This window comes from Sceloporus occidentalis, unplaced genomic scaffold (assembly GCF_023333645.1).
Source record: "Sceloporus occidentalis isolate IW3139 unplaced genomic scaffold, rSceOcc1.0.p SCAF_23, whole genome shotgun sequence".
Lineage (NCBI taxonomy): Eukaryota > Metazoa > Chordata > Lepidosauria > Squamata > Phrynosomatidae > Sceloporus > Sceloporus occidentalis.
Window position 1 is genome coordinate 1,291,305 of NW_028317003.1, and position 21,935 is coordinate 1,313,239.

Sequence of the window (21,935 nt, forward strand, 5' to 3'; positions counted from 1 at the left end):
AGGCATGGAACTGCCAAACCGCCCCGCTCCTTAGGTAGGTACATCATGTGCCGGTTGATCCTAGCCCGCCTGCCATTCCAAATGTACTGGAAGATGCACGATTGGAACGAGTCAATGTCGCTGGCGTTGACAGCAATCGGCAGGGCGCGAAATAAATACAATAGACGTGGCAGCGCATTCATTTTGACCGCATAGATCCGGCCCAGCCAGGAAATGCGGTACTGCGACCACTGCCGAAGGTCCTGGCGTAGCAGCGACAGGAGCGGAGGGTAGTTCGCAGCGTATAGCGTCTGGGGGCTGGTGGTGAGGTGAATGCCCAAATATTTAAGCGACGACGGTTGCCACTGGAACGGGAAGGTCGCGGCAATAGTCCGTTGCGTCTCAGCAGCTAAATTGATGTTTAAGGCCTCACATTTTGCAGCGTTGATCTTGTAACCCGAAATCTGAGAGAACTCGGTCAAGACCGAGTACAGGTTTGGCAGAGAGACAAGTGGACGAGATAGAGTCAGGAGTATATCGTCCGCGAAGAGTCCCAGTTTATATTGCTGACCATGAACCTCAACACCGGTGATATCTGGGTGCTGGCGGATAGCCAACGCCAAAGGCTCCAAGCAGAGAGCGAACAAGAGGGGAGAAAGTGGGCACCCCTGTCTCGTGCCATTGAGTATGTCGAAGGTTCGAGATTCACAGCCCATCAGCGCAACCGAGGCCGTCGGACCAGCATAGAGAGCACGGATACCTTGCAAAATATTACCGCGGAAGCCGAACCAGCTCAGGGTCTCCCACATGTAAGCCCAGTCTATTCTGTCGAACGCCTTTTCGGCGTCGAGGGCCAACAGCATGGCCGGTTGGTGGGTGAGCGATGCCAGGTCAATCAGGTCGACCGTGCGCCGGATATTATCAGGTGCTTCCCGGTGTGGAATAAAGCCGACTTGGTCAGGGTGGACGATGGAGGCAATGACTTTGCCCAGGCGAGTGGCCAGAACCTTAGCGTAGAGCTTGATATCCGCGTTAATGAGCGAGATGGGCCTGTAACTACCGCAGCTAGAGGGGTCTTTTCCATCTTTATGGATAACAATAATTTTAGCTTGCAACAGTTCAGGCTTGGGAACAGAGCCCCCCAGGAAGGAATTGAAGAGTCGTAGCAGCTGCGGCAGAAGTTGATCTTTAAACTTCTTATAGTAGGAGCCCGGGAGTCCATCCGGCCCTGGCGCCTTGGCCGGCTTGACACTGGAGATGGCAGCGAGTAGCTCATCCTCCGAGATCTCTTGATTCAAAAAGTCAACTTGCTGGTCAGAGAGTTTCGGGGCGGGCAGCGAGTCAAGGAATCGGCGAATGGAAGCGCTCCCGGAGCGGTTTCCGGGGGCCTTGTTGCCGTCATACAGAGTGCCGTAAAATAGAGCAAATTGTTGAGCAATGTCTTTAGGTGACACCCAGGGAGTGTTGCTAGAATCAATGATCTTATGGATATTCTGCGACTTCCTTTGGGCACGTAACCAGCGCGCCAACATGGCATCGGGCTTATTAGCGGACTCAAAGAATTTTTGCTTGGTATGGTTCAAGGAGTGTAGAACGTCATTGCTAAAAAGGACATTTAGCTCGCCACGCAGTTGGACAATTTCCCGGAGAACACTGGGGTCTAGCGTCAGCTTGTGGACCTGTTCTAGTGAGGAGAGTTTAGCGGTGAGGGAGTCTATGGCTTGGCGTCGCAACTTCTTCTTTCTAGCCGCAATTCGGAGGAACGAGCCACGAACAAAGGCCTTATGGGTAACCCAAAGGAGCTGCGGGTCGGTGCCCGGAATGTCATTGAAGCGATGAAACTCAGTGATGTCGGAGACTACCTCGGCCAGCACCCCCGGGTCCGTAAGCAGGAATTCGTCGAGACGCCAGGTGCGCGTGCCCGGCGTCCAGTCCCTAGGGCAGAAGGAACACTCCACCGCGCCGTGATCGGACCAGGAGATAGGGTGAATCCGCGAAGCATGTGCCGCTGGGGCCAGGGTCTGACCAAGGAAAATGTAATCTATCCTCGAGTAGGAGTTGTGAGGGTGAGAGAAGAAGGTGAAGTCCAGAGCCTTGGGGTGATGAAGCCGCCAAATATCCACGATCGCCGCTGTTTTAGCAAAGTCTCTGAGTTGCTTAGAGGCCGGAGAAGAGCTCTGCCGCAAAGCTGGACCCTTCCGGTCAACGAAGGCATCCCAATAAGTGTTAAAATCGCCCCCTACTATAATCATGTGGTTACGAAACGGGAGGAGTAGATCCGAGAGCCGATGAAAAAAGGAGGCTGACTGAGTCGACGGGGCGTAAACATTGAGAATGACTGCAGGTGTAGTATGTAAAAGTCCCGACAAAAGGAGGTAACGACCCCACTTGTCACACAAAACGTCCTCACATTGGAAACCCATCGAGGTTCTCAGGAATGTACTAACGCCGTTTTTACGCTTAGTAGGATGTGTAGCATGGTAGTGGACTCCAAAGGATCTGTTCCAGTATGTGGGCAAGGAGGCCTTACGAAGATGCGTCTCCTGTAGCAGGACAACATCGGCATGCAGCTTGTCGTCGCTTCTGAGGGGAGTTGAGGCCCCGTACATTGTGGGTAATTATCTTAAGTTGATCCGGCGGCATGGGCACTCACAGAAAAAAGCAGTCGGGACCGGAGAGCGAAGGCGACGAGTGTCCAAGGGAACACACACAAAAAAAAAGAAAAAAAAAAAAAAAAGAAAGGGGAGGGACGGACAGAAGGACAAAGGGAAAAACACCAAGGAAATATGCCATAATCATGTAATGATACACAGACGCGTAACAGCATAGGCATAGAAACGTACAAAATAAGGCACGAGTGAGATAGAGAATCACATTGTGGACACAAGGTCCATGGAAACTACAGCTCTGAACCCTGACTAAACCTCCCACCAGGAACTTCCCGGGGGAAGAGCCATCAGGCTGTAACTCGACCAGTAACGGTCGCACGGGGGTAGAAGATAGCACTACCATCAAGGTGGATACTCCGCCCCAGCGGTGGACATTCACCCATAGATGCTAAAACAGAAACTATCAACAAATAAAACAATAATACAAGTGTAAACAGCCTGCTGCCCAGGCACCAAGTGGAACGCAGAAAAGAAAAAAAAAAAAAAGAAAAAAAAAAAAGCCTATGTGTGTGGTGTACAGGAGCCCCCCAGTGGACTAGGTGATAAATGCCATGGGATGGGCATAGAAGGCTCAGGAGAGCAGACGGGGCCCAGGCCGTGTGCAGCGGTGGGCAGAGTGGGGGAGCCGAGTGTGCGGGAATGGATGGAGAGGGCAAATAAGAATACAAGGAAATAAATAAATAAATAACGACACCCCCAGCTTGCAATGGGCTGCCGGATAAGAGGGCACTTGTGCAGCGTGAGACGGCCCGGAGTGAGCCGGCGGCTCCCGGCTGGCAGGGCACGGAAGTGGGGGGAATTAAAAAAATAAATAAATAAATAAATAAAAAAAAAAAAGGGGGAAAAAGCTATGTGTGTGGTGTACAGGAGCCCCCCAGTGGACTGGGCGAAAAATGCCACGGGATGGGCATAGACGGCTCAGAAGAGCAGACGAAGCCCAGGCGGCAAGCATCGCCGTGTGCAGCGGTGGGCAGAGTGGGGGAGCCGTGTGTGCGGGAACGGACAGAGAGGGGCAAATAAGAAAACAAAAATAAATAAGTAATGACACCCCCAGCTTGCAGTAGGCCGCCTACTAATAAGAGGGCGCATGTGCAGCGTGAGACGGCCTGGCGCGAGATGGCCATGTGTGTAGCGTATAGGAGCCATGGGAAGGGCACAGAAGGCGCAGGAGAGCAGACGAGGCCCAGGCGGCAGACAGCGCCGCGTATCGGTGTCCAGCGGTGGGCAGAGTGGGGGGGCCGTGTGTGCAAGAACGGATAGAGAAGGGCAAATAAGAGAAGCAAATAAATAAACAAAAAAAATGACACCCTCATTGTGCAATAGACTGCCGGAAAAGAGGGCGCTTGTGTAGTGTGCGTGTGCAATGAGGAAAGGGCAAGTAGACTGCCCGCTTAGCAGCTCAGGCCCGGCAGGGACGGCCTGGCGCGAGATGGCGTCCCCCGGCTGACAGGGCCCGGAAGTGGGGGAGAAAAAGAAAAAAGAAAGAAAAGAAAGAAAGAAAAAAAAAAAAAAAAAAAGAGAAAATAACAATAACATCACACCACATCCACCGTAAACCTCGCAGTACGGGTACCAGAGGCACGGCCTAACGGGCAACAGGCAGAGTAAAAACAGGCAAAATAAATCAGAACAGGAGAAATAAAAAGTCTGAGACGAGACATCTCACGGTGGCGTCGAATGAAGAGAGTCCTCACGGAGGGGTACCCGCTGGAACCTCCTGCCAATCCCCCGGGTCGGGGACATCCGGGCTCCGTCTGCTGCGTTTCCGGCCCAAACATAACGGAGGTAGAGCCAGGGCCTTGAGAAAGTCCTCGGCCTCCGAAAGGGACCGCAAAGATCCCTGCCTGTCCCCAGCGTGGACTTGTAAGGCGAACGGAAACCTCCAGCGATACGCAACGGAATGCGCCCGAAGATGATCCGTGAGGGGTTTGAGAAGCTTGCGGCGCTGCAGGGTCCTGGGAGAGAGGTCAGCATACACCTGGATCTCAAAATTGTCGAGCGTGAGCGTAGTTAATCTCGCCGCCTTCATAACTTCTTCCTTGATGTTGTAGTCGTGCAGCCTCACGATGACATCCCTGGGTTTTTCAGCAGGGCCTGGTCGAGGGCGCAAGGCCCTATGGATCCTGTCCACCAGGAACACCTCCTGGGCAGACTGCGGAAGGAGTTGGCGGAGCAGCAAACAGAGCACCTCGTTCAGATCCAGGTAGGTCTCAGGTATCCCCCGCAGCCGAAAGTTGGAGCGCCGTGATCTATTCTCCAGATCCTCCTGAGCGTCCTGGAGTGCAAGAACCTCTTGCTGCAGGGAGTCGATGTCGCCAGCCATCTTGCGTTTGTCGCGCTGTAGTGTGGCGTGTGACCGCTCCAGCGTGTCAGTGCGAGCGCCGATGTCCTGGATATCGCGCTTCAGGTCGCCGAGTTCAGCGTGAATGTGGTCCATCAGATCCCTCTTTACCGAGTGCACAAGGTCTTTGATGTCGGCAATGTCCTGCTTAGTACAGGCCTGCGTCGCCATATCGGGTAGAGGCCTTGAGTCGTCTTCTTGAGGAGACACGGGAGGTTCAGGAGTCGTGGGCTTTTTGGGAAACAAATCCTGTACTGACTTCTGCTTGGAGGACTTGCGGGGCCTCCCGTACATTCTCCCGTCACAGACAGCTGCAAAGGGGCGATGTAGGGTGAGGATGTGCGCCAATTTACAGCATTTGTTAGGGCTGAGTGGAGGAGCAAAAGCTCTACGCGTCCATCTTGGGTCGTGGCTCGCCCCGCCCCCCCAAGTTAGGTGCTTTTTTAAAGAAAAATTTAGATTCTTAGAAAAAAAAAACTTAGTGGAATAGATATGCTGCCACTCTGCCCCCCCGAGATATGCTGCCACTCTGCCCCCTAGATATTCCCCCCCTATACTTACCAATGCAGACTCCCAGGTGTCTAGCGGGGCCGGCGGGGACATCTGCGCAATACGCGTACACAACTTCCGGTGCCGGCACTTCCGCCGTGGGACATGCCGGCTAGGGAGATTGCTAAAGCACATCGCGCAGACGTTCACGTCTGCCAGAGAGTAGGATCCAGGTCCCCTGCAGCGCTGCGGGGGATCTGGATCCTAACCCTGCTGCCTGCCCGGTGCCCGGAACTACATGTCAGGCGATACGAATTGCACATTCCTGCGCTAAACCCCAATTATAGGCTGCACCCCCACTTTAAGTCTTTAGGTGCAGCCTATATTCAGGCAAATACGGTATTTGTCATGTCCGGTTTACTCATTGTACAGCGCTGTGGAATAACATGGCACTATGTAAAACTATAAATAATAATGATTCTGTCTGGATCAAAACAAAAGAACACGAGTTCTTACTTGGTGGTAGAGGCTCATCTATAGTTGGGTAATGATGGTGATCTGACCTCAGAGATGGAAGCTGACTTACAGGTGGCGTTGCTGGAGAGTTATTCGGTAGAGGGCAACCACCTATATAGAGATAATAACATTATAACACATTTATATTTGTAGAACTAAAGATTTTTTGGTGTCAAAAACGAGGAAGCTAAATTAGTATTCCTGTAAGAAACCAATAACACGTTTCCGCATTTCGTTCCAGAGTTCTTCTGGTTTGTCATGATACATTACCATATTATTTAAAATCACATTACCTAAAATGTTTTCAAGGTGCAAAACCACTTGGCTGTTTTCTAAATCACTGCAAACCTATACATTTTTTACTAGATGGTTTTTGTTTTACATTTTGAATGTTACTTATTTTGGGCCACTCTTTATTTTATTGACAAATGTAGGGATGTAGGAAGAGATTCGCTAAGAAAAAATACATGGAAAGGTGGATAGAAAAAGTGTAACCAGGACAAAAAAGATGCTCCTACATTCATAATGTACTAGAAAGCAAACAGGGATCATCTGGAACATTTGGCTAAAAGAACTGAGAGCTTAATTTGCAGTGGTTATTAAAACAGTCATATAATTTTGAACATAATTATAGGAAAAAATGCACTCGTAAAGCACCTATAAATATAGGAATCGCATGATATTAAGTGAAATATGTGCCTGCCATCCAGGGCCGGCCCAAGACATAATGCCGCCTGGGGCGAAGTTTAAAATGCTGCCCCCCCACCCTATTATATACCCTTCCTCTGCCGCCGCCCCCCGTTATCTACCCTTCCTCTGCCGCCCCCCCCCCGTTATCTACCCTTCCTCTCCCACCCTATTATCTATCCCCCTTTGTACTTACCTTTTAGCAGTCCTGCGGCGAGTCTCCCTGCTCAGTCTCGGTGCCGGCTTGTAATGCTGAGCGCCGGAAATGACGTCATCTTCCGGCGCTCGGCATTACAAGCCGGCACCGAGACTGAGCTAGAGGGCTCACAGAGGAGAGAGAGGGGTGCCGAGCGGGTACTGGCATCTTGGTAAGTGAAAACCACTCGACGCCCTCTCTCTCTTCTGCTTGGGGCGGCAAAGTGCCGCCCCTTCAAAAGTGCCGCCTGTAGCAATTGCCCCACTCTGCTCCATAGCAGGAATGACAGAAACCTCTCTAAATGTTGTATTATAACAACTTTATAAGATCAGCTTGCATATGCTCAGTAGAATTTAAAAATAGACTCTATGATGAGCAATTATCATGCATAGATACGTAGAAGTACACAGAATTCATTTACATAGATTCAGCACTGTTAATTAACTTTATCAAAGAAATATATTTGGCTTTGTTAAGTTGATATTATTTAAAATAAATTACAATAATAATTACTAAACTCCTTTATATAATCTGACATAATGAAATATTAAAGTAGTATAAGTAAATGAGCAGTAGAAGTATTCTTGCATGATAATGTGTCTCTTAGAAAATAATTCACATGATGAAATACAACGAAAACTTATACAAACGTGGGTACGTTTTTGTAAGAATTCTACCCCATTGGATGGTTCATGCTAACCTTCTCTCATATTGGATGGTCCTGCTACAGGAGAATCCATACCACCTGGAGTCCTTTCAGAATTCCCACTCTGGCCTGACACATCATCTGACCACTGGATGGAACCATCATTATGATCTCTGTCTGGCTCTGGGCTTTGATTAGAATCAGGCATGGATTCAAATGCACTATTCTCCTCCTCCTCGTCATCTTGCGAGGAGAAGACAGTACTTTCAGATATTCTGGCACTGTCCACTGATGAAAATCGAGTATGGCTGGAGAAGCGGTTGTGACTATCATAACAAGAAGGGCTGTAACAGGAAGTACTGTAACAGGACGTGCTATAACAGGATGTGCTGTAACATGAGGTGTCACAAGTGTCACAGTCATGGTCTCCGTGAATCCTTGGGCTTGAGTCACTTTCACTTTCCGTTCTAGGGAGCTCTCCATCTACACAAAGGTGGTTACAGCTAGTGAGGTGTTCACTGGAACTATCAAGGGGGAACATAATTCTACTGTTTTCAACATCATCATTTTCATCTCCTACGACCTCAGAGGAAGGATCTGGCATAACAGTTTCTGTTTCACTAACAAGGTCCTTCTCAGACACCTCCTTAACTGTGGATTCTTCATCAACATCTACACCACTTTGCTCCTCTTCTTCTCCATCCCCGATCATTTGAGCTGAAGGCAGACTATGAAGTAAATTATGAATCCTGATGTAATGTGTTCGAGGGGTTTCAGGCTCTCCACAGGCTGATGCTATAACATTTTCAAGTTCTGACACAGGTAGTGAACATGGCCTGGTTTTCCGCTTCACTTTGTTTCTAAGTTTAGGTTCAGAATCTTGTTCCTGGCATATGTCCACTGATTCTTCTGGGTTTTTTTCTTCATCCTTGCAGCCCTCATTTAACACAGTTGCTTCCTCTACAATGACTGTATCTGTGTTATCAACTGGGCTATCCGCATTAACATCTGCAATACTCTCTGCTTTGGCTTCAGAATCTGTTGTGATAGATTCCCCATGACATTGATCAGAATCATTGACAACTGTAGGTAAAGTCCTCTCAGCTTCACTGGGTTCAGGGTTTTCAGCTACATCCACTGGAAGACTGTAAGCACCTGTTCTTTCTATTGCATTTTTGTGTAAACTGGTCTGACTAGTAGACCTGTTTTCAATCACAGAGTTTTTGTCATTAACACCAGTTGTAATGCACCCATTTGGCATTGAGGAACACGGGTTTTCAATGCCAACTGAGGTCCTTCTCTGGGATCCGTTAGCGGTGTCCTCAGCTGGATACTGATGAGGACTTGCACTGGGTGTAGCTTCTAATGGATCTGAAGAAACTGAGACATCTTCATCATCTGGAAGAATACAAAAAAACACAAAAACATTAAAAATATCCATCACTATTTCAGAAAATAATCTTTATGTATTATTTAAAAAACATTTCAGTTAAACATTCTATAGGTAATGTTAATTATTATTTTCTAATAAAAATTGTCCAAATTACATGCACAAGATTCTGAAAACCAATTACACAAAATCAAATTTCTAAACAAAATTGACTCTTAACCTTCATCGCTCACATTCAGTCCCTCGCCAGATCCTGCCGCTTGCACCTTAAAAACATCTCTCGTATCCGCCCATTCCTCACCCAAGAATCCCTAAAAACTCTGGTTCATTCGCTTATCATTTTCCATCTTGACTACTGCAACACTCTTCTGGTTGGCATTCCGCTGTCTCGGCTCTCTCCTCTGCAGTCTGTCCTAAATGCTGCTGCTAGGCTTATCTCCCTTGCATGTCGCTCCTCTTCTGCTTCCCCACTCTGTGAAACCCTCCACTGGCTCCCCATATCACTGTTCCTCCATACATTTCTGCCCACATAAGAAATACCATTACATAAGTTATGTAACTCAGAGAAGCACACATTTTAGCTGCTGGAACCTCCTTGTCACTGATACAACTACCACACTACCTCACACCCTTTCTCTGTGCCTTATGTTTGTCACCCCATTCCCTCAAGATTGTAAGCTTGCAATCAGGGCTCTCTCCACCTAATGTATCGGTTTGTCTTAGTCTGTCAATTCTCGTCTTGTCATACCCCTTAATACATTATAATGGGTTACCTGGGTGAATGGATGAGGTTATCTCAAACCGAAACTGCAGCTGTCCACTGACATGATCTGTAGGAAGTCTACGACCCAAGGTGTAACTAACAACACGATCACTAAAAATACAAATATAAAAAAAGATGGTGCAAAAATCCACGGGCATTCTATTTTTCTTATGAAAATAGGTTATGAAATCATAGCATAGCACAGGCCATGAGCTCATGGGTTTATAACCTTATAATAATTTATTGAGATACTTTGTTTTCTTATTTGACATCTTTCATATGTTTTTAGTGCGGTTACCAACTAAAGGTACACATTTTAACATTGTAGTTACTAGATAAACACAACAAAGATTTCCATTTAAGATTTCCTTTTACCACTTAAGTCAACATTAGCAGTTAGGGGCAAACTAGAAATAAGAAACAAGGCATTTAAAGTATTACAAGTGGAATGATTTTGACCTTACATCGCTCTTGTTTTAGAACGGTTCAGGAAATTAGTCTATGACAGAACTAAAACAAAAGTGAATCCTAATTATTAATAACAGAAACAAATGCAATTATTAAATGTACATTTAATATGTGAGCATACATATCTTTTTGTGTTTTACATCTGCATGCTATACATGGATAATGAAAACTTTATTTACCCTATTGCATGCCTTTCCAACAAACGCTGCACAGGCATGGACAATTTGCCCAAAAATCTTTTGATGATTGGCCGACTTTTTGCAAACTTGTCCTTCACTTCAATTTCCAAGACATCAGTTGGAAGGGATACAAAGCTAAACAACTATAAAAAACAACAGCACATTATACCTTACTCACCAAAAATTTATTTTTCAAGTTTCTGTTTCTTAAAGAAAATACATGTATTAAATACTATAGCATGTTAAGAAAAGTATGTACGTATATATATATATATATATATATATATATATACAGATTTGTTATTTTATTCTTTCTTCAAAATAGTAATGTTATAAGACTACAGTTTAACAAACAAATAACGTTCTGAAGCAGGATACTGCAGCTGGTCCATTATGTTACATAAAGATGAAAGATTATTTGTCAAGTAAAATCATATAAATGTGATTATAATATTGACCTTAGGCCTAATACAAATTTTACAGAAATTATCCACTATAGCCACTATATTATCAATATATAATATAAGCAAAACTGTACAGAATCTAAATTGTATTGCGGCACTAAAGAATAAATTGCATATTTACAGAGCATTTGGGAGAGAACATGGCACACCCATAGTTTTTTTTCTGGCCAATAGTCATAATAATAAAAAATAAGGTATATGACATAAGTCTGAGAAATCTATTTACCAAAACGGTTAAAGTGTAAGAAGTAAATTTGAGGCACACAACTTCTCATACACTGTGATAAAAATCCTCACAATTGCCCATACATAATACAGTATGCATAAAAAAGATGAATGGGTATTCACCTGGAATGCGAATACAATGTGATATACACAGTAAAGTGCAGGACTGAAAAGTTTCGTTATTTGCAGACCTTCAGGCTGCCATTGTAGCCAGTCATGTGGCACTTAGATGCCCTTAAGTTGAAGCCTATAACTTTTATTGTGTCAACATATGTAAAGTCTTTTTTATTTATTTGTATTTTCAATGATAAGTTAAAACACAGCTATCATACACATTGAAATGAGAGTTGGAGTGCACCTTTTCAACTACATTTCAAATTATTATGTATTTTTATATATTTTGTCATATAACTACTACGCTTACTGCACATTTATAACCAAACAAAGGGAAATTAGGTTAACAAAAGTGTCGACATTGAAATTTGGCGATGTAGACTTTGGTAACATTGAGTCTCTGAGCTCTTAAAGAGGTAGTATGCTATAGCACCCTCTTTTTGTCATCAGTAAAGCAATAAACATTATATGTGTTGAACTTATTCCTAGTTTAAACCCCCCACACACACACTAAATATAATCTGTTTTTTCATATGAATAAAAAAACGTACTCTTGTTTTAACTGCATTAGATACATTATGTCACTGTAAAGCATAGTCTTAGCTGGAGTGAGTTATCTTTTTTGTATTATTCTGCCCCCTAGTGGAATAAGCAAATACTGTATGTGACTCTAATGACCCACGTATTCATGACTAAATACTAGTATAGTCATTTTTAACAAGAGCTCAAGGAGATCTACTGCTGTGTAATGCACTATTGCTATTTCTTTAGATACACTCAATATAGTTTTTGTAACTGATGTATTAACCTAACGTGAGAACAAATGCAATTACATGCCTCGCAACGTTTTAACACATTAGCCTTTACCACCTGTACTGGAAGACATTCATCCACAACAGTTTCACATACATTGAAAAGTTGTAACAGTTACGTTAATGAATAAAACACGACACAAGACAAAACATCTTTTGTTAACATTATTTATCTACATTTTTAATCTAATTTTACCTAATCTGAAATGATACTCATTATGCTAGTGGTATTTAGAACACCCACCTGCTTCCTCTCTTCTCATTTATCTACCTACAAAGCATGTTACAAATATAGATTTTTTAGGTAAAGCCGATCAGAGGACAAGATGAAAGTATGAGGAAGATGACATAATAAATGAATAAATCATAAATCAGTTACTAAAATATCAATGGAACTGCTCATCTCAGCTCATCATACCTCTCGCTTCCAGACAGGATTGACTGTGTTGCATACAATTTTTGATCTCTTTTCTTGGCCATGATGAGGCAAAGCCGGGAAGATGCTGTGTTTTCCAGGTTGGATAGAGATTTTCAAGTATGGGTCTGGATTGAAAAACATCCCCTTCTTCAAACCAAGTGCTTGAAAATCTAGAAATTATAGATATGATAGCAAGTGTATGAATAAAGGCAAGTCAATGACAGCACCCTCAACCATATCTATAACACTTTCTTCTACATGATTGTATTAATATTTTTTCCAGAATATATTCTCTTTTCTCTTTAAGCATGCCGACCCCCCACCTTGGCTGTGAATCCTACAGAATCCTTCCAGACACGACGAGACATCTATGCAGAAGGTAAATTGGCTCAAAAAGCATAAATTGAACCCTGGTCTGGCGTAGCTGTTGCTCACAATGCTATTGGCCAGCTCCTTCTTCTCTGCTAGTGATTGAGCATGTAAAGATGCACAAATCTGTTGGTTCTCCCACTAGCTGACCAATAGGGTTGCAGGAGTAAGTTCACATGTTGGACATGATCATAGATGTACATCAGGAATGTTACCACTGGTTGCCTTCATATAACCTAAGAATGGCCTTGTTAAAAAATAATGGTTAGCATGAGACCAATGAATTTGATTTTATAGTATTCCGATGTTCCTGTTTCTAAGAATGATGAAAATTCTTTCTTGTTCATTTTGTAATTTTTTTTTAATTGTAAATACCAGGCAGATGTCTTATGTGGACTTGTGCTGTGCTGTGGGTGCTCGGGCGCTAATGGATGATGCTATAAGACACCAAGTAGTCATCAGTGCTTGGTTATTCCAGTGCCCCAGCGAGAGTATATTGATGATGGTAATGAAGAACAAAGCACACCATGGATATTTCCAACCTATTATATCAACTAATGTTAATCAGTACTGTACAAGTTGGGTTCTGGCTATTGTAGTTTTGTTTTTAATTGTTAAACGTTTCCCCATACCATTTGTTGAGTCAATAGAGTGGAAGTAGAAATGGTGCATCACTGAATACCCGGAGAGTTGCATGCTGGGAATACGTAAATCCTAGCAGGCATGGAATTCCACCCCATTAATTCCTTGTCAGTAAACGTAGTTCTATAAGGGCTTGGAGCAGTCCTCTAATTAGTTAAGTAAGCATTCAAAGCAACATTTCAATCCACATGTTCTTTAAACACTTACGGGTTTGTGTATGTTTATCCTGGGGTATTTAGAGGTATTATAAGCAATAAACAAAGAAATTATTGAAATCCTGTCCTTACAAAATTCATAAAAAATGCATGCTAAGACCACATTAATCAGATCCAGTCCACTCACACACGCGTTACATACCTGACAGTGTAAAACTGATGAGTCTGCGGCTTCCTTGGCCATGCGGAGTGTCCTCGTGGGTGATAGTTTTGAAAACCTGCAAAGAGATATAGGAGAGAGATCAGTATCAATGGCAGAGGTTCCATAATTATCTCAGGATCGTATGAATCGGTCACATGCTTCCACCGATCAGACTTTTAACAAGTCAACTTTGTGAAGGAAAAGTTAGATATCTTGGGTAAAATGGTGATACGAAGAATGATTTAAAAATAATAATAATCATATTTTCCTCTTACAGGGTTACTAAAATCCTTGACAGGGGTTTCCTTTTTCTTTTGTGTGATATTTGTGTCAAATGTCTGGCACATGTTTTAATATAAAAAATAAGATCACGCAAACACATCCACTGTTATATACATAAGAGGTATTTTTGTGTAGTTATTTAATAAGGTTTCCCGATTACCAGTGATAAAAAAACCCTACATAAAACTGAGAAAAAGTAAGACCATTTAGCCTCTGGGAAAGACGACACCGGTCGTCAAAAAGCACGCCAGGCAGCTTTTCCTTTTCCTTCTTACATGATGTGCCATTTTTCTACATTTTGGGAATAATGATATAGTGATTTCCACTAACATCTCTATGTGACGATCTGCAAACCACACTGGAATTATTTTATTAAGATAGGAGATTTTGCCTAGCACGTCAACACATTTTTAAGTTAGTTATAGCCACGTTCTCCAATAGCAATTAGTGATAAATGGTGGTCGTGGTAGCTGGGGATCAGTACTGTAAAGTAATACTCATCCCCTTTACCCTACTTTATTTTATATTTTTTGGAACACACTACTATTATTTTTAGCAAGTTCATAAAATATATGTTTTAGTTTTGAATGAATACACTCAGGGCTTTATTTTCGTCTCTACAGTCACAACCCTTTTTTAAAAAAAAAAAAATATCAGTCCCTTGCATTTGTGCCCTTCTTATAGCAGAAAATATAAACTAGTTTACAATATGTTTCTAGGTTGTGTTTTTTTGAGCATTTTTGTTATGATTAATCTTCCTCCGTCACCGTTCCTCATCTGCAACTCCTCTGTGCTAATCTCTCCATTGGCTCCCCATTTCTCTTTAGAGTCAAATTCAAACTTCTGACCCTGACCTACAGAGCCCTTAACAACTCTAAATCCCACCATATCTCTTCCCACTCTCGCATCCAGGATTTCACCCGTACTTTCATAGACAAACAAGACCTCTTCAAAAAATAGCAACGGTCTCACTCGACCAACACAGCATTTGCATTTCCTAGGTTATTACAACCTGTTTGGTTATTATTTTCTTCATCATTTTCACACAATATGATGAAATCTAAATCTATGTTTTTCAAAGTATACTGACTTAATTACTAGTGTCACGAAACAAGGCCCCAGGGAGACCAAGTATAAAGATTCCACCGGTCCCAGGCCCTGCAGAAAGACTTCTCCTTGGTCGTCTTTACATATGTGTTGTGCAATATCTATGATGGGTATAGGGCAAGGGCAATATTGTCCGGGGGAACTTTGTACTTAACCAGAGTCATCCTGAACAAGTACTCAAGAAGCTTTTCTCAAAACATGCCATCCGACAGCATTGGAGACTTAAACATTTGTATTGTAACAATGAAAGAGTGAAGCGCTGAGGGCTCTTAAATTTTGAGAAGCTGCGCTAAAAATCCAGATCTTGTTCATAATTAGGAACACCCTATTCGTATTCTGGAAGCATTAGAGCAAATTGCAATAATCTGGGTGAAATTATTACATTTAAAATGTAAAATCTGTCATGTCTCCTGACAAATTGAGTCATTGTTTATAGCTTCCTGTGCTGCCCTTGGGATTGTATTCTTGGAATAAATGGAGCACGAGAAACCGGTGGTATATCTGTGAGATAGATAGCAAACTGCCTGCAAGAATGATAGTGACGCTCAGCACCCTTCTAATTCATCTGACAGCTGCCTAGTATATCCAAAGGCATCCATGTCAGAATGACACAGTGTTTATCATCTGAGCATTTCCATGACATGGAAGAACCGTATTAATATGATCATGGCTAATACAATTCATTTAATGAAAACATATTCTATAAAACATCAATAAAGACCAAATGTAATTAGTAAAAAAAATCAATACATATCGCATTATTAAGGAACGCTTTATTACATGGTACCGTATAGCGAACAGTCAACAAAATAGCTGTGTATGAGACCAAGGAAGTCACAGCCATATGTATGAAAAAACCCTACTGTATATATATAAAATATATAGACTAAAATATTAGAACCACCCTTATATTGCACCTGCAATATGAAAAACCCCTACTGTATATATATATAAAATATATAGGCTAAAATATTAAAACCACCCTTACGGTAATTGCCTCCTACCTCATCTCTCTAACCTCAGTACCTTGTATCAATATCCCTTGTTTATACAGAACCCGCTCCTTGAATATTAATTTAAAGCTCTATTTTAAACTGCAATTCGGAAAATCCCTGTCTAGGCAAAGATAGAACAATTATGCCAAATTAACATAGTGAAAAATGGAACGCACAATACCAAGTTTAATCGCGCCACAGATGACCGTCTCATACATTCCCTCTTAGTGTCTGATATACAGGGAGTGAATTATTGCCATGTTGCCCTTAGTTTCATTTTCGATTGAATGATGATTTTTATGGTGCCCTTTGCTAGAAACAGTGTCAATGCCCAGGGGATGGCAATGTATCTAGGAATTAATAATGCTCTAGGAATGGAACGAGGGAGAGGAAGCGGTAAAACGGACATGTAAGAAATTATTTTATGGGGATTAAAAGGGATTAACTCTATAAAACGTGATTTCTAAAAAAAAAATCACCAAATGCTGAAAACTGTATGATGCAAGAGCTGTGTTTAACCCATTTAACTACAACTACATCTGTATTACATTTTATTTATTTATCCTAGAATTTAGGAGTTTTTAAGGCCATTCTCAACAGAATGAAAAACACTATAAAGCAACTTCAGTAAAAATATAACTATGAAAATATTCTCTGTAAGGATGGTGGTAAAAATAAAGCAATTTAACTTCAATGACCCTGTGGGGCCATTAGGCTTAGGATAACAATTATTAGCCTATAGGTTTATCTCCAAAAGATGAGGCAAGTCAGGAAGGCAGGACTTGCTTAATGCAGGACAGAGCCACCAGGATGAAGAGTAGGGAAAACACGGGTGAGGGTATGTAGTGGGTATGTGTGATAGTGCTACTAGAGAGTAGGACTAAAACATTGGGAATGTTTAATAATATAGATAAAATTTAATAAATATGATGTTTTTGAAAATCCTTAAAGTGGATGACTTTTTGTTGTTTAATTCTCCTCTGCGCTTTCTACAGCTGAATTATATACAGAGGACATTCTCTACATCAATACTTATTCATATCACCTTTTTTACAAATATCTCAGGTTTTTTTATCCTGTAGCCATCTAGCTGCATATCCTTTTTTGCAGCTTGTACTATGTAAGAGGCTTACGTTTGTGTTTGTCGACCATAACCTCTGATAAAGCCTTACAATAAAACGAGTCAGGTCCTCCACACATTATGTCATTGACAAACAAGCATTGTATCCTGTTTTATGCTTTGCTGGTGACTTTTATTGCATTGGAATATGTTTTATATGTACTATTTATATTACATGTTATGTCTATATTATTAAATGTACCCAGTGCTATAGTGCTACTCTCCATTGGCACCATCGTTTATATTGTTGCACTTCTCTCTTCTGAGCATCGGGTTTTCAGCAGCTTTATTTCTTCTTTTTCTTTTTTTCAGTTAGCCTGCTTCTACTCTCATTGTCTCCCTCTGGCAGAGGACTCTATCCAGTCTTTAATCTCTGAAACAGGCCTTTGAGGCTGCTACTGTTAAGATTAATTTATTTTTTTAAATGTTACTTTACTACTCTCAGAATTAAGACATCCATGCTTTATCAATGATTGTATAAAATAAATCTCAAATATTTTGGATATCACGATCACCCTAAAAATCATTTACTTAAAAGGACATCTTGGTGACAAGATGTCCCAATTTTGGGGTGGTTGTCCTTTCATTGAAGTGTTTATTTTTAGGACTGTTCCCAGAAATCCTTTTAAGCATAAATGTAAAATATAATTTAAAAGAAAATCTTTTTTATAGCATTTAATACCATTAAGTCTTGATGCTACTGTCAATAGTTGATGGCATTATGAAAATCCCCACAACCTTTTTATTGAATAGTACTATTAAAGATAACATCAGAGATATCTAATATGAAAAATACTGGTAGTTAATTTATGTTTATATTGTAAGATATATATTATTATTATTATTATCCTTTATTTATATAGCGCCAACAGTTTACGCAGCGCTTAATACAATACATAAATTCAAGGGATATGACAAGACAAGAATTGACAGACTAAGACAAACCGATACATTTGGTGGAGAGAGCCCTGCTCGCAAGCTTACAATCTAGAGGGAATCTAGAGGGAATATATATATATATATATATTCACACACACACACACACACACACATATATACACTATATGGACAAAAGTATTGGGATACCTGACCATTACACCAACAGGGACTTTTATGACATTGCATTCTAAATACATAGATATTAATATGTAGTTGGTACCCTTTTTGCAGCTATAACAGCTTCCACTCTTCTGGGAAGGCTTTCCACAAAATGTTGGAATTTTTGCCCATTCATCCAGTAGAGTGTTTGTGAGGTCAGGCACTGATGTTGGATGAGAAGGCCTGGCTCACAATCTCTGTTCCAGTTCATCCCAAAGGTCTTTGATGGTGTTGAGGTCAAGGCTCTGTGCGGGTCAGTCAAGTTCTTCCACACCAAACTCATCCAAACCCTGTCTTTATGGATCTTGCTTTGTGCACTGGGGTACAGTCATGCTGGAATAGAAAAGGGTCTTCCCCACAAAGTTGGAAGCATAGCATTGTCCAAAGTGTCTTGGAATTTCCCGTTCAGCATACCAAGACATGTTGGACAATAGTATGGTCAAAACATTCCAACAGAAACACTAAAACCTAAAAAAATGCGAAAACTTAAAATAAATGAAAATTATATCATAATATAGGGTTTTTCAAATCCTGGCAAGTTAAAAAATATATTTTGGTATATGTCACATTTATACTACTTTTAGATAATTTATATACATGTAAAACTGTGAATAATGTGTTTTTTTAATTTAAAAAAAAAAAACCTTTTGTGAACATGTGTGGGTTCATGAAATGAAAAAGAGGGGAAAAAAGACATAGCAAAATGTAAAAAAAGTCTCAGCCCTTAAGGGGTTTCTCAGGGAAAGTGATCCAAAATATCTCATGACCTTATATTAGGCTGAAGTAGAACTTTTTTTTCCTCCATGCCGCTTCCGCTTTAAGAATGTATATTTCATGATTAAGGCGTTAAAAATAATGAGTAAGAGAGACAGTGAGTAATTGTGCTGCTTACTCTTATGGAGGTCACAGAGATGATAGCACTTTTTAAGTCAGTGGGTGTACGCATTCTGTTCACACCAATTCTTTATTATTGCACTACAGAGTGTGAATGAATGAGTCACATTTCATTTAAAACTGTGTTCTGATATTTTCCTTTCTTTGTTTCAGGACTTCTAAAATCAGTCTCAGAAAGGAGGCAACCTAAATTCTTGTATATGTGTCCCAATACATTAGCCTAGTATGAGCCTACATATTTTATATGCGCCATGACTCTTTCTACAAGCAGTATGGGCCTGCTATGGTGATTTCGGTATCTGTAGCTTAAACCATCACAGATGGTGGCATAAAAAACAACGTTAAGTGGCCTGCATTGTAGTGTCATTTATGGCGCACCAACACGTGACATGCATTTTTCTTCAATTGTCTGTAGTACGTAACACTTGTATTATATGAGAGTTTTTAATAATTTGCCACACGCAATGTCTATGTCTACATATCTAGTATACCTGTATATATACATACAAGATCATAGGAGTCATAATTTGAAATAACTGGAAATAATACTTAGTCAATGTACATCCTGCACCTGTTTGCTGATTAAACATTAAAAAGGGACAAACAGGCACTTTTATTTTTGGGGGTTTGGGTGGGCTGAGGCCAGGAGGCAAGGCTTCACCAAGGTTTTTTATTTGATTTTCTAAGCTATGTATAGTTATCTAACATTTAGAAGAAAAATAATGCACATTGTTTACATAATTTTATTTATAAAATAATGACATCTTCTTCTATTTCTATACAAATTATTATGACTTTAAGGGCTGTAGAACAATGCGACAAACTCGTATCCACTCAACATTCTGAGCTCCTAGTAACAAGGGACAGTACCTGTGAAGCTCTGATCCCCTGGGTTACTCTCCTTCTTTCTCCAGGGCATGGGAGCCATGTTTAGCCATGCCCACTCACTGCCCAACCACATCCCTTGTGGGGGTCATCCCTGCCCTCACATGACCCCATAAGTTCCTAGGTTCACAATATAGATTAGAGGAACGCGGAGGGGTATCTGGGTCCCAAGGAGGGACAGTCCTTCATATAAAAGGACAGCTGGAAGGTTTGCATACCTGCTACAGTTTTAAAGCAGGCGTAGCCATCAAACAACTCTTGAGCTGATGATGAACTACAATCCCTATGATCTTCAGTCAGTCCTTAGACCTGTAGTCCACCAACTGGAGAGCTTTCTCTTGGTTATAACCTCACAAAATATACTAATGTTTATACTCTCTTTTTTAATTTCTAATTGTCTGTTTTCTGAGTTCTCTACACAGCAACACAAATACTAGCTCATTCAAACAATGTTTTCATACTTATATGAATCAATTCAGAATTCTTGGCAGCATCCATCCATACATCCATCCATCTGAAACACTGTGAGCTGTGCTTTTTATATAAAGCATTACCAACCAAATCACCCAAGCTGTTGTTTGTCCATAATGTCCATTCATCTGATCTGATCCTTCAGCAGACTAGGAGATGTAGTCCATTTACAGTTATTTTAGCATGTACGTTATCTCCACGAAAATACGGCCTCGTGTATTTGTGATATCTGTTCAACTGGAGCATATGGGATCAACAGTGATTATCTATTTTAATCTGACTCATTCTACTCAAGTGCAACATTAAATTACAGAGCTACAAATGAGTAATTGATAAGGAAGATAATTTATATAATTACCCAAATGTAAAGTTCTTGTAAAATTACTGTATTTGTAGTTAGCATTGTGTTACAAGTGTTATGTGTCTAGCAATAAACTGATATTATAGCAAAGATCAGCAAAGTTAAGTTGGCTGTGTATAATAATTGATTACAGTGAAAACTATTAAAAGTAGTCTTCTCTAGCGGACAACAGCCCTTAATTTGGTAGGAGAACCCAGGCTTATGTCCAGCAAAGGACCCATTTATAAGTACCTCCTAATCATGGACTGTCAGCATACAGGGTGCTCTTTAGATGGATGGATCGGCAACACATAATATACTGCTGTGGCAATCCAAATCAGCAGAAACATTATATTGGTTATGGAATAGGTGCTTTATTTCTTATTTCTTTTCTAAGCCCCTCAGCAAAGATGGAAAATCACTTTGTATGCCTCTGAGAGACAAGCTGTTTTTCATACAACATTTTAGTATTAGTTTTGAAAATGATCACAGAACAAAAACAGGTGTTTTACAGCCAATTTTCCTAAAATCTCTGTTTAAAACCATAATAATATTCAATCGCAAAAGTACGATTATAAACGGCAGCATACATTTAACAGTCATCACAATAATCTCTTCAGTGATATCAAAGTGACAAAATACCCTATATTTTATGGATAGGGTTTACTGTATACATTTATCTGGCAGATATTCCGTGAAAGTATGTTCTTTGGAAGCATAATGTAGAATCCTTAGAGGCATTATCACAGCAGGTTACTATAAGATATGTTTTTGGTAAGCCCACTTATCTTTTGCAATGACTAAAACAGCTAAGCACACTTACAAATACACATTAGAATATTTACGACACAGTAAAATGCTGGAGAGACATTGTTAGATATTTACAAGGGTAATTTTTTTAAATCATATCAGCCTAACAATGTTCCTGCTGGTTGGATTAGTTATCCATTATTATATACATATATATATACGGTATATATTCTGGTACAAAATGTTAAAAATGGAAAAATCAACATATC

The 21,935-nt window shown here is 41.1% G+C and overlaps 1 protein-coding gene across 2 annotated transcripts in view; it reads right to left on the reverse strand.

Moving 5' to 3' along the window:
- Positions 1 to 21,935, reverse strand: part of LOC149300672 (E3 ubiquitin-protein ligase HECW1-like) — a 76,504-nt gene that overhangs the window by 23,454 nt on the left and 31,115 nt on the right. The window contains exons 5-10 of one of the 2 annotated variants that reach the window (XM_089484845.1): positions 13,725 to 13,800; positions 12,357 to 12,526; positions 10,324 to 10,466; positions 9,687 to 9,787; positions 7,578 to 8,921; positions 5,995 to 6,105 (exon numbers count right to left, since the gene is read on the reverse strand). In XM_089484845.1, the coding sequence (XP_089340971.1) occupies positions 5,995 to 6,105; positions 7,578 to 8,921; positions 9,687 to 9,787; positions 10,324 to 10,466; positions 12,357 to 12,526; positions 13,725 to 13,800 (1,945 nt within the window). The remainder of the gene's footprint in view (positions 1 to 5,994; positions 6,106 to 7,577; positions 8,922 to 9,686; positions 9,788 to 10,323; positions 10,467 to 12,356; positions 12,527 to 13,724; positions 13,801 to 21,935) is intronic. The other variant, XM_089484846.1, reaches the window with a different exon arrangement.